The 14062-nt window shown below is 34.3% G+C and overlaps 1 protein-coding gene across 2 annotated transcripts in view; it reads left to right on the top strand.

Annotated features, from left to right (window-relative positions):
* LOC145247507 (uncharacterized protein YbdG-like) overlaps positions 1-9990 on the top strand; it is a 77853-nt gene extending 67863 nt beyond the window's left edge. The window contains exons 13-14 of one of the 2 annotated variants that reach the window (XM_080109321.1): positions 2997-3333; positions 9785-9990. In XM_080109321.1, the coding sequence (XP_079965447.1) occupies positions 2997-3161 (165 nt within the window). In that variant the 3' untranslated portion in view covers positions 3162-3333; positions 9785-9990. The remainder of the gene's footprint in view (positions 1-2996; positions 3334-9784) is intronic. The other variant, XM_080109322.1, reaches the window with a different exon arrangement.
* The last annotated feature ends 4072 nt before the right edge of the window (positions 9991-14062 follow it).

The raw sequence follows: 14062 nt of genomic DNA, 5'->3' as shown, positions 1-14062 counted from the left end.
AGTGAACCTGGGAGCAATGGCAATTAAGGGGTGGCTCCACACTCCCCAAAGCCTACAAGCTGGGACCTCACCATCGGATATAAGTTTAAGGTCATATCCAGCACCACCACTTGATGTAAGGAGCTAACAAGAACGAAAGATGATTATCACAAAGACAGGCGATGCCTATTGACCTTAGTATTAAAAAAAAAAAACAAGGTTGTAGGTAGAAGGAAAACTGAACAGGAACAGAGTTCCACAACCTTACAGTCCTTAGGAGAAAAAGCCAATTGAATAGGAAGCTACAATAAAGTATTAAAACCGTGAATTGATGGAGACTTCTAGACCAAGGAGTCAAACAAGCTAGAACAAAAGTGGCTAGGAATAGATCAGACTGTTCTGAGGAACACATGACATAATAGTATTTGTAGAAAAGACTGGTACTAGCAACATCACGTCTTTGAGAGAGGGGTTATAGTGAAGAAAAAAGTGCTGGTCCAATAAAATCATAGACACGTTTCTGCAATTTATCAGGAACCTTCAAATGGGACACAGATTCACAAACCCAAACATGACAGCAGTACTCCATACATGGTCGGATACTAGATTTGTAAGCTAGAGAATAACCTCAGGTGCGAGAAAGTGTTTAGAGCAATAGAGAGAAGCGATTTTTACGAGAAGCAGAAAGAGCAATGGATTTTATATATGGACTTCAAGAAAGATTTGATGAGTAAGAAAAACCAAGAAGTTTTAGAGTTGATTTCTCACAGCTTAAATCGCTCAAAACAAGGTAGGAAGCCACTTGATGTAAGGAGCTAACAAGAACAAATTCTGATTAGTACAGAGACAGGAGATGCCTATTGACTTTAATATTGAAAAGACCAATGCTATAACTAGAAGGAAACAGTGAGCAGTAAGAGAGTTTCACAACCCTACAGTCCTTGCAAAGATGCTACTGGAATAAGGTGTATTACAATGAGGTATTAAAACGGTGAATTAATGGAGACCACTAGACCAACGAGTCAACCGAGCTGGAACAAAGGAAGCCGGGAATAAATCACACAATGCTGAGGAACACATGTCATAATAGTATTTGTAGAAAAGACTGAGACTAGCAACATCACGTCTGTGAGAGAGAGAGGTTGCAGTGAAGAAGAAAATTACAGATACGTTTCTGCAGTTTATCAAGAACCTTCAAATTGGACAGAGATTCACCAGCCCAAATATGACAACAGTATTCCATACATGGTTTGATAGTCGATTTGTAGAGATAGAAAATAGCTTCAGGTTTGAGAAAATGTCTGGATTGATAGAGAGAACAGATGTTATGAGAAGCAGAAAGATAAATGGATTAAGAAAAATCCCTATAAATTTTTGTGTTCAGAATTCCCATTATATTAAACAAAAAGAAAAAACAAAATTAAAGAATAATCTGTATGATGTGTGTATCTATTATGGGAAGAAAATATACGCCAAAAATCATGTAAATTGATCAAGTAGTTTTATTTTTAAACAATAACATCAAATTTTATGGCTTACCGAGGAACAATTATCTCATGACACCATTTTGAAAACAGTCTCAAGAAACAAGTCAACATAATTAAAACTTGCGAGATTTATTTATGTTGTAATGCCTATGAATTCCCAGTAATTGTTTACAAATGATTTTCTTTATAAAAATAAAAATGCTTAATCAAATTACATGATGCTCCTGTAGATATAGGTCTCTAATAAGTTACTTTGCATATTAATCAGTTGTAATTTAAAAGAAAGTTTTTATTTTGAATTATCTTCCCCTGAAAAATTACCTCCCCTGAAAATTAATGAACATAATTTAAGAAAGATTTTAGTAAATCGGTAGGTTTTTTTTTTTTTTTCTTTTTTTTTTAAACGTGAATTACTGTAAAGAGAGAACTTGGTCATTTACGGTCTTAAAGTTGCAAATTGACCTGCCCTTATGTGGCAACAGTACTCCTTCCTTGGACGTACCTGGCTCTTATATATATAGAGAATTGCATCAGCAGTGAGATATCAACTGGATCGATAGAAGGATACCACCGTATTCGCAGCGACCTTGGCAACAGATTTGATGTACGTGTTCCATTTCATATCAGGAGTAATGGTCAAGCCCAGGAGCTTGTCATAACATGGAGCCTCCCCAAGACGAGAACTGTTCATTTCGATTGATGTCAGACTGGTATCAGAATGTTGATGATAAAAAACTAAAACGTGGGTTTTAGATGCATTAAAATTAACCAGCCACTCTTTTCCCCATTGTGCCACATGATCAAGATCAAAGGAGAGAGAATCAGAGAGAACTTGGTCATTTACGGTCTTTGAAGTGTTGCTATAAATGGTAGTGTTGTCTGCAGAAATGTCTGCAAATGATCTTAGGATATGATTGGGAGATCATTTATGTAGATCAGGGTGGGCCCAAGATGAAATCCCTAAGGGACTCCAGCGTAAATCCTGTGTATAATATATATATAGGAATTTAAAAAGTCCATTCTCTTAACATTCGTACTACTTTCTAAAGTCTGACCGACTCAGTGTGGTTACAAGAACTGCCATTTTGACTTCAGGCTTTTTTATAACATCTTTTTGGAGATGACCCCTATATATATAATATATATATATATATATATATATAAATTTGATGTTATTTTCAAATATAAGCATGATTGCCTGAAGAGGTCTCTAGTTACTAAATATTAGAAAATTGAAACATGTTTATGACTGTGTAGCAACACATTACTGCTCATGTAAAAGCAAATTAAAAGAGTGTATGTATATATATATATATATATATATATATATATATATATATATATATATATATATATATATATATATAAACTCCCCACTTAAAATGCCCCTATAGTTATAGCCCCTAATTTGCAGTAATCTTATGTTTCAGTGGTAATTTGCCTTGCTTGTGGAAAATGAAAATTTTTAACAGATGTAAACTTGGAACTGGAAATTAAAAAATATAATAATTTCTTTTTCTTTTTTATAAGGCTTGGATACGAGGAGAACGGATGCTGATCCAGAAATACTTCAGCGGTGCCAACCACATCATTGTCAACGGTGCCGATCATCACATGATGTACAAGCAGCCAGCCGCTGTAATTAAACCAATTCTCGAGGTTGTACAGAATTGGAGAGACCAACCAACGGCGTGACTAGAATCGGGCTATGCTATGAAACTAAACCTGTATAATTACTGAGAGGTTCGGATCGATTTTGCGTAAAAGATGTGTATACTAGCAGATTAACCCAGCTATGCTTGGGTATCAAATCTATTGAACACAACTAATAGTATTCAAGAAACGTACACGGTCATCTCTATAAAAGGTGATCATAACACTGTTTTTCTTTCTTTTTTTTTCTTTTTTTTCTTTTTTTTTCTTTTTTTCTTTTCTTTTTTTTTTTTTTTTCTTTTTTTCTTTTTTTTTCTTTTTTTTTTCTTTTTTTCTTTTTTTTCTTTTTTTTCTTTCTTTTTTTTTTCTTTTTCTTTTTCTTTTTTCTTTTTCTTTTTTTTCTTTTTTTTCTTTTTTCTTTTTTTCTTTTTTTTCTTTTTTTCTTTTTTTTCTTTTTTTCTTTTTTTTCTTTTTTTCTTTTTCTTTTTTCTTTTTTCTTTTTTTCTTTTCTTTTTTTTTTTTTTCTTTTTACTGAAGAAATAATTAATATAAGTATTCTTTACATGACCTATCTTTAATATTATTCTGCACAAGCACTAAAGAATATACACTTGAAAATTAGAAAATACAATTAATTTAAATGTAATGTGAACAAACATCTCTCTGCACAACTCCCCACTTCAAGGGTCCTAATAACTTACTTTACATATCTTTAATATTAATCTGTTGTAATTTTGTAGGGAAACGCGTGACTTACTTGACTAACGTGTGCATGATTCAAAGGGTCGGTCGTGGAACGAAATGAAAAAGAAAGAAAGGAAAAATTAACATGGCGAGACAGTTTGTTTTATGGTGAATAATCACGCGACTGAATTTTTATGCAAATGAGACTGGTCTATAAAAACGAACGTGAAGTGAGCATCAGGCGAGTTGAGAGAAGGCGTGTTGCTTACTCGGACGTGTGGAAGGTCAGCTTGAAAAATCGTTGCGTTAGGAAGTCGGAAGTTTTGACAACAATGTCAGCCGAGAAATTGGTGATTTAAAGTGCAGAATAAATAACACTAGAGTTATTGAATTATAGGAAAGGTTTCATTTTAAATTACCTCCCCTGAAAAATTACCTCCCCTGAAAAGTTACCTCCCCCTGAAATTAATGACCATAGTTTAAGAAACATTATGTTTACACAGCATTTATGTGTATACATGATGAATGCAGAAAATAATATGTACGTCTTTCCCCATTTTTATCACTGTATATCTATTTTTGCATAATCCTGTGCCCGTATGTGCGTATAACATGTACGTATGAAGAAGTGAGCGATGCGTTTGGAGTTGAATAACAAATTTTTACTCATCAAATCAATAAGGAAGACAGAAAAAAAAAAAAAATAAATAAAAGAACATCTTTAGGCCATGGCATTTCAAAGCTGAATGCTTCTCATCAGAAGAGGAGAAAGAGCCTGAATTATAAATCTAGAAATATAGCTTGCTTAACAACATTAGCTCAAAAATGAGAAAGAATATATGCGTCGGGTAAGAAAATACGATGGAAGAAAAAGTGACGTATATGGGAGAGTAGGGAATGCAGCAGAAATACAAAAAAAAAACAATACAAAAAAATACATAAAGAAAAGCAGCAGAGAAAAAATATATAAAGAAATATAAAATTATATAAAAAAATATAAACATAAAAAAGGAAAAATAAAGTAGAAACCCGGGATACCGTGGCCCTAGAATACAGTGTTTTCAGGCTACGATGCGGAATACAATGTCTTTTCAGACCCTGGTTACAGGATTTGCCCCGTCTTGCGATGTTCTATATAATGTTATTTGATTATCTACACGTGTATTTTGTTACAATTTTTTAATCCCGGTGTTCTTCTGTAGTCCAAACTTTAGACTGTTGGTCAAACAATGTCTGTGGGAAAAACATCTGACCTTCTACCTTATTTCTACCTACATCTCATCTCTCACTTCTTACATTAATTGCTCCACTTAACTGCGTAGAGCTTCTATCTTAATAGGTTTATTTGCTAAAGTAATTGTATCCTTATCAACTTTAATACTATACTTTACACACATATATATATATATATATATATATATATAAAGATGACGCAAAATTAGTTATACAGTGATATAAAAAAGAGAAAACTCGTATGTACAAACGGTACTTGTACAGTTTAATCAAGACATTAAAAAATGAAAATATCGAAAATGGTTATATTGTACGTATCCGTTCTGGAATGAAGTCCTCTGAAAAAAAAATTCACTTAATTTCATCAAGTAGTTTCTTTTTTACAGCAAAAAAACTATTTGTTATGATACTGAGCAAAAGGTTCGATTTTTAGGAAGAAAAGCTAGTAATAAAGATGGGGAGGGAGTGTCGGCGCTTTAACTGGAGTTATCTCCCCGTGGCATGTTCAAAAGATTCCAAGATAGCTGACTTCAACGCGCTCTCATAAAAACGTTTTTTTTTTGCTGTAAAAAAAACAAACTATTCAATCAAATTAAGTGAATTTTTTTTTTTTTTTTCGGAGATCTTCAGTCCAAAACGGATATGTACAATATAACCTTTTTCGATATTTTCATTTTTTTAATGTAGTGATTAAACTGTACAAGTACCGTATAAACATATAAGAAGCCTTAATCCCTCAGGTACTCCAGTTGCTTGCCAGCTTCACTGAAAAAATAAAATTACTAATTTTTCTCCATGTGACCTGCTCAGAATCAGTTGTGCTTTTTAAAGTTCCATCAAACTAACAACACAATTTTTTTTTAATTTCATTTAAAAAAAATGCAATTAAAAAGATCTTCATTTTGTACAGTGCTTTTAACGCATTTTTAATGCATTTCGGAACGAATGCCTCCAAAAGTCGACACGTACACACAACTTCCCCGAGTCGATAAGTTTGCCCAAATTAATTTAAAATTGACACGTCATTTTGAACTAGGGAACCTTCTAGTCGAACTTGCAAACTTTTACAGAATTTCACACTGAACGTTTTAATTTACTGATTCGTAGATTGTTTTCATTCTGTTATCCATGACATGTTAATTTGCGTGATTTTTACTTATTACTTTTATATAGACATTGGACCAATGACCTCATGGCATGGTTGAGGATGTTAGGCCTATGTCTGTATACTTGTATGTCTGGTTAAAACCAAAACACAGCTAAACAAACACCTACATAGTTGGTATCTTCTTGATCGGCATTGCCGCAGATGAATAATAGCTAAAATTTAGAGAAAAAAATACTCATGCTTGTATCCTAAATTGGTACAGATTTAGCTAAGAGGGGGCAGAGTGGGCAGCTTACCAGCCAGCTTATGTACTAACCAAGAGGAAGTAATTCCAAGTTTTTAATCAAGGCACGAACTTCATTCTGCCGACTCATTCTTTGAGGGATCTATGAAAACGAGTTGATATATATGTGTGTGTTCAAAGAGAGAGGAATGGGCTGGGTGAAAAAAAAAAAAGAAGGGAAGTGGGAGAGATGAAAACAGGGGAAGGAGGAAAGGGTTAAAGATAGAGATCGAGAAATACAAGTTTTATTCGAAATATGTTACATCTTCCCCCCCCCCCCCCTGGACAATGCCGGGTAGCCCTGATAATGAGTTCTGAAAGTGATAGTCTTCTGCAGGTTGAATTTATAAAAACAAGTTGGCATGTGTGCGTGTTCAGAGAGAGGAATAGGGGGTGCAGAGAAAAAGAAAAAGAGGGATGAAAACAGGGAAGGAGGTAGCCCCGGCCAATGCCAGGTAACCCTGCTAGTCAGTTCTAAAAGCAAGTCTTCTGCAGGTTGAAAGTTCAATCCTTATTACAAGCAGTTATAACTAAACATGCTGGTCATGCCAGGTAGAATGGGAACAATCTACCCTGTGTATTAAAACATTCAGTTCAAAATTATGCATGGCTTCCTCATTTTGACATAAAGATCCCATGTTTGAGTTGAAGATTCCCAAGTTTAAAAAAAAAAAACATCTGTAGAAGGCCAGGCATTACATCAGCCGGACTTTTGTGAAATGAACAACTAAACTGAGAATTACACATCATTTTCTGATAATGAATGACCTCATCAAGTTTATTTGTGCCAATATCTGATATTTTTGTATTTATACAAATTATGAAAATTGCATTCTGAGTAAACATTCTTCAACGTATTATGTATTAAACAATTATGTATCCTGACCCAAATTAGGAAAGTTATTACTAGGGCTATGACAACAGCATATTCTTTTCATTGTTTTGACTCTCGAGTATATATCCGATACAATCAGACAGTTAATCGACCAAGAACCACATCAGTCTATATAAAAACCTATAAGATATCAACGGATACACACTCAAGAGTCAAAACAATAATTATTATTAGGGATAGGACAACAGCATATTCTTTTCCTTGTTTTGATTCTCAGGTATATATCCATTGATATCTTATATGTTTTTATGTAGAGTAATGTGGTTCTCGGTTGATTGTGTCTAACTGTCGGATATACACTCATATAGGCTATGCGTAATCAGACTCTTTAATGATGCTGGCTTAAACAAATCAGAGAAATGATAACGAAATACTAATATCTTATGTACAACATGAAAAGAAACTGGAATCTTGGGAAGATCTCCATCATTCTAGTAATTATAGGAGCAACTGGACTTGTAAAAAAAAAAAAAAAAATTCAAAAACTACTTAGCAAATATACCTGGTGAACCAAGTGCAAGACAGATACAAACACTTGCACTTGATGGGATAGAATTTTAACCACCGATCCGATGATAATCTCAAAAATTATTTGGCGGATATACCCGATCAATTGAATGCAAAAGAGATGCAAATTTACTTAAAATTCGGCATGAGCCAGTATAGTATACCAAGTATACCAAGTATACCACTGTTTTTAATCTGTAGCCAGATCTACAGCAATCTTCCAGTTTTTTTGTTTTTTTTTTCGTTGCAATCCAATTTCTCTTGATTTTCTGCACTCTTTTCATTTTTAGTTTTCATCTTTTTTCAATTAAAGGTCATTTGGAGCACTTGATTAGCAATCTTCTCTCAAGTTAAACTAGGGATATATCCAAATCAGCCTAGACATCGTTTGTAGATTATTGGTGATACTACTTATTGGTTAGTGTGGTCTCTTACTTTTTCGATACAGAAATTGCACTTAAAAGGACAGTTAGAACCTTAAAAAGCCCTCTTGGTTGGAGTTTTGTTTCTGAATATTGTAAATGAGGATTGATTATCTGTATTATTTGGATTCCCTCCAGTTAGATACCCTATATCCTTCTAGAAGGAATTCTTAATAGAAAGATATTGCAGAAACAAATGCCAACAAAAATCATAATGAACTAACGAGACCTGTGGAAATTCCACGGGGGACTCATTCATATATAATATATTGATGTTGGCTTTCTGTAGATGTTCAGTGTAAATGGAGACGCTCTGATATATTGTAGCAAGATTATTAACGATACTATTTGTTGGTTAGTACAGTTTCTTCTTGAAGACATAAAATTGTGCTTAAAAAGACAGTTAGAATCTTAAAAAGATCTCTTGGATGGAGTCTCTAAAATAGCAGGTGGATGGACTTGTGTTCAACTAATCGTATATGATTAATCTTTGACGACAGCATTAAATGACAATAGTCTGCTTCTGGTTCATTTTTTTTTTTTTGTCTTTCTCTTTATTTTTCGTCAAGGGTCTATTGAGGCACTTGATTGGTAATTCTTTCTGGAGCCCACCTTAGAGTATATTTAAACCAGTCTTGACGTTGTTTGCAGATTATTAACGATAGTACCTGTTGGTTAATGCGATCTTTGACTTCCTGGTTGGTAATTCGATCGCTATATTGGATCCGTAGAATCCTTCTAAGGAACTTGGAACCACACGCATCAAATTTCTTCTTTTGCCTGATTTTGAGATGCCAAGTTTAACTTTGATATAACAGTGTGGACAAGATGTTAAACAGTTGGCGTATGCCAAAAATCATTGCATATAATTTTAAATACAAAAATCAGTTTTTGTATTTTGCCAATCTGCCAATGCTAAGAGCAGAAATCCCACAAAACGTGGAGAGATAAGTCAATCTGTTTATTTAACCAAATAATAACAAATAGCGGACCGGCAAAATAGAAAAAAATTATTTTTCTCGTTAGTTAAATTGTAACGTCTGGGAACCAACACATTGTAGCCTCAGTCGCAGACACAGAATAGAAAAAAACTTCAACTCGCTTTTTTGTTGTACAATGATGTTTATTTCCTCATTCTCTTGTTACCGCTGTGATGTCCTTCACATGATCGTCTACTCGAGCATGCTCTCAAACGTCATCCACATCTCTAACGTGATCATCTTTTCTAACTTGCTCTTTCTCCTTTTTATAGTCTTTCTCTTTACCAGTGACGTCATTTCGCATACATTTGCATACGTGTGTCCGTGCTATGTTGCAAAACTTTTACTCAATAATTTTTCTGAACTTTTAGTGAGGATATTTATTTTTTGCATGTGTAAAAATATTGAATAATTATGTCTTTACTTGGAATGCAATTTTCATATGTGCCCCCTACTGTATAAGCGCGGACAGTTTTTATTTTTTATTTTTTTTATTTTTTATTTTATTTTTTATTTTTTTAATTTTTTATTTTATTTTTTATTTTTTTTGTAGATAAGTTTTCTCACTTTTCTCATGATCTCCAGAAGATAAAAAAGGTGTTCAGTTTTATAGCATGGCCCATTCAAAAACCATCATCACCATCATCATCATCAATATTATTGTAAAAAAATAAAAGATGATTATCAAAAAAAAAAAATTTTTTTTAAATAACTGAAATTGAATAGACATGAATGAAAAAAAAAAAAAAAAAAGAAAAATTTTTTTTTGTGCTTGCTGACCTTAGTGATTTTTACCAACTCATTTCAGGTGAAAACATTATTATATACTTGCATGTTATGTTGAAATTAGTATAAATTCCAAAAATTATGAAAAATGATCCAGTAGTTGTGCTAGGTATATTTTTAACAAAAAAATTATCCACAATGATATTCAGGTTTAAAATGGCTGACCCTTGATTTAAGTCAAGGGTTATCTCCCTTGCTTGCCATACTGAAGTGATCATACAGTTCTTCCACATTAAAACATTTGATAAAACTTGATAATTCGAGAAATTCTATTTTTTCTTGTAATTATTTTTTCTTGTAAATCAATTATTGTTAGAATTTTTTGAATTTATATTAATTTTCCCATGACACGTAAGTATTTATTTTATTTTATTTAATTTTTTTTTCACCCCAAACAAGTTACAGTGCCACTTTGATGTAGTGGGCTACTATCTGGGACATAAATTGCAGGGATACTATGTAGGGAGTTGAGCAGCAAGATGACTGTTTACATTACACTTGAACTTCTGCATATCCATACAGTCAGGGAAGCAGAAATCCGAAAGGGAATTCCAAAGTTTAGCAGTTCTGAGGAAGAAACCATTAGAGTAGAAGGCTTTCTGACATCTGGGGATCTCTACTGTGAAGGGGTTGGACTTTGCTGCTTGTCAGGTTTGTCAGAGGTATTTCCGTTGAGGGTTACAAGTTATAGTTTGTTGGAGCATCTACCATTAAAATACTGTTGATGGGACAGAGGTTGAAGCTTGGCTGACAGTTCAGGACCTATTAGGTTGGCGACTCTCTTTTGAACCCTGTCCAGAAGCGAAAGACTAGTAGCAGATGCACCAGTCCAAATGTGACAACAATGCTCCATACATACGGGATACTTTTAGGTGTAAGTAACTTTCTAGCACAGTAGAGAGAACCCACCATCCCCGCAGCAGTTTTAACAATGCCCTCGATGTATCTGTTCCAGCTTGTTCCCTGTGAACGTTAAGCCGAGGAGTTTGAATGAAGTACTTTCAGGTAATGTATCATTAGCCATAGCTATTGGTGGTTGAGAAGGTTTCTTGTAATTATTAAAGGAAACAAACTTAGTCTGGGCAGCATTGAACGATACCATCTATTTTTATCCCCATTCCACTATAAGCTGGAGGTCTTCTTTTTCTAGGGTTTCCGCCAGTGCCTTGGATATGTGCTCATTTGTTTTTCCCCTCGTGCCTGTTATAGAGCATGATGTTGTCTGCAAATATGCCCATCTCAGAGACAATTTTATCACGGAGGTCATTTCTGAATATCAGGAATGTTTTCACCTGAAATGCGTTGGTTTTAAAAAATAACCGATGTAAACAAGCAGTTTTATTCTTTCTTTTTTTTTTTATAAAAACTAAATAAAAATTGTTGTTCAATATTTTTTTTGCTTATATTTCAATCATTATTTTACTTATTGTTATATCGTGGGATGAATTAGGATCATCAATATAGGATAAAATATCTTACCGCATGGTGTCTAGCCTTCACGTGGGCATGTTTGCAGCACATGGTGAAATAATGGGATAATTATGAACAAATCAGAAAATCACTCGCTGTTACATAACGATATACATTTCTTATGAAGACACACATACACGCACGTAACGACAATTCAAACATAATACATGAAAGGTTAGAAGTCCAAGTATGATAACTGTAACAAACGGGAATTATGCTTATTTTTTCATTTTGGAAGTCAACTCTCTTTTCCTTCCCCTCACTACTTCCGGTCGTTGATCTCACGAGAATTTAAAGTCTAGAACTGTGGACAAGGGGAGGCAACCTTGCCCAAAGAAGTAAAAGAATTACTCCCCCTGCATTATACTTTTGTATTGTCCTAACACTTATCTTTTAATTTTTGTATTAATCACTAAGGAGGCTGTCCTATCAGCAGGTGCAAAGTACTTGAGCTGCTGTATTGCCATCTAGTGAATGGATTCTGGACTATGCAGTATCTTCTGGTGGGGCTTCTCGATGCCATATTAGTGGGTAATTGCTACGGCTTTACCTTATGTGCTACAAAAAAAAAAATACATTTCATTTCTTTTTCTCTCTTACTTTCCCTCTCCGTCCTGCTCTAAGCAAGTCTGCCTTCTTTTCAGCTGACTACAATATGGTTGTCTTCAAGTCCAACGTAAACAAGTTCTTGATGAGCCATTCCACTTAAGTTAACAAATTTACAAAATTTCCATTCCTAACGATTACTATATTGTCCAATTGATTACTGTACACTCTTTAACCCTTATCCTCGAGTGGTCTCTGGGCCTTGATAAGTGGTGATGCCTATGTAAAAAAAAAAAAATTGATAATAAAACTAATCCTGCGTGTGTGACATTGACTCTTTACATGCAAAGGTCTGCATCTACATCTACTGCTGAGACTGTATTCATCAGTGGTTGATCAATTTATTTCTGCATCACTTCCCCATGTCATCAACCAAACACCATCCTTAACTATTGCAAATCCAAGAATGCCCATAAATCGGTCAGAATTTGCAAAATTCATAGCCTCATCTAAAACTGCCTATAAACTGGTTCTCAATACAAGGTGACTCTCTTAAAAGTAGCCCGATCTCTAATATTTCTCTTAATGACCAACTGACACCACAAGACAAAACAATTCTTTTTCCAACAAGATGGCACTACATGCCACACGTCTCACAGATCACTCACACGAGTTCATGACAGAAGAGAGGACAATAAGCAAAGTTCCCTGGACTTGTCATCATGTGATTTTTATGATTAGGAGACTTTAAAACAAAAAGTTTCTGCAAATAAATTATCACAATCTAGACCAATTAAAGGAGGACATTATCAACACTATCTGGAGAATCACCAGAGAAGATCTACAGCTAGTATCTGCAAACATTGTCAAACGTGCCCAGAAATGCATAGATATCAACGGGGAGAACTTCCAGCATATTTTATAACAGTATAGGTAATGTTAACAATGCTACAGGTAATCTATATATAAATCTCACCTGTCTGTTTAAATGTATGTATGTTTGTATGTCTGCCTTAAACTTTTGACAGAGGCAATGGATTTTCACGAGATTGGTATCATTTTGAAGCCCGGCAGCAAATATAAAAACAATTGGCTAAAAACATTAATTCCTTCTCTTTCAACCGGACACTTTTCTACAGAGAGGGGTCACTTTTTTCACCAATATTTTCGAAATTCATCTCCGCTTTTTGATTGACTAGACTTAATTTAAACCTTCACCACTCCGGTTTGGCGATGGACGCAACAGCAAAGACGTCACGTTTTTTTTTTTTTTCCATGTTCTTTTCCTCCTTTTGTGGTATGGGTTCGAGCCTGGTTGCCTACTATCATTTTTTTTTTTTTTTTTTTTTTTTTTTTGCTCAACACACATCTCCAAACACCAGGGCACCAGGCTAGTTTAAAAAATAAAAAAAATGTTCCTCCTCTCTACTACTTTCTGGGCTACTTTCAAGTGGGCAACCCCGTATGAACGTTTAGCTTTTTTTATTACGAGCATTTCAGTCCGGCGTTGCCCGGGTGTTTTTGGAGGTGAATGAGCAATAAAAAAAAAAAAAAAAATAGCGGTCAATTTTTTTAACTTTGACCCCTACTATAACCCCTTAACATTTATTGTTTGGGACTCAAATCAAGTTATTAAGTTAGATCCATGTCCAAGGAACCTATATCTAAAATTTCAAGTGTTTAGACCCTAAATTGTGGAAGGAGTTGGGTAGAGTTCTCAAAGGTTAAATCATTGAACTTTGACCCCCTTAACAGCCAAATTTCTTGCCGAAAACGGATTACAAAGATTTTCCCAAATCTCACTACCCTGTATATCAAATTTCGAGTCTGTAGACTTACAGTTGACAGAGTTATTGCAGTGGAAAATGTACACAGACACACAGACACGTTCACTTTTATATATATAGTAGCAGTTCCGCCCGGCATTGCTCGGTCCCTATGTACTGTTCATAACTTTATGTGCATATGTATATATAAAAAAGTGTGACTATAGAAGGTAGGCAAGTGTACACAGACAGACAGACATTTT

Source organism: Euprymna scolopes, chromosome 25 (genome assembly GCF_053919585.1).
Source record: "Euprymna scolopes isolate OS-2025 chromosome 25, ASM5391958v1, whole genome shotgun sequence".
Taxonomy (NCBI): domain Eukaryota; kingdom Metazoa; phylum Mollusca; class Cephalopoda; order Sepiida; family Sepiolidae; genus Euprymna; species Euprymna scolopes.
The sequence above is the reverse complement of the archived record's forward strand: the minus strand, read 5'-3'. Positions and strand labels throughout refer to the sequence as shown.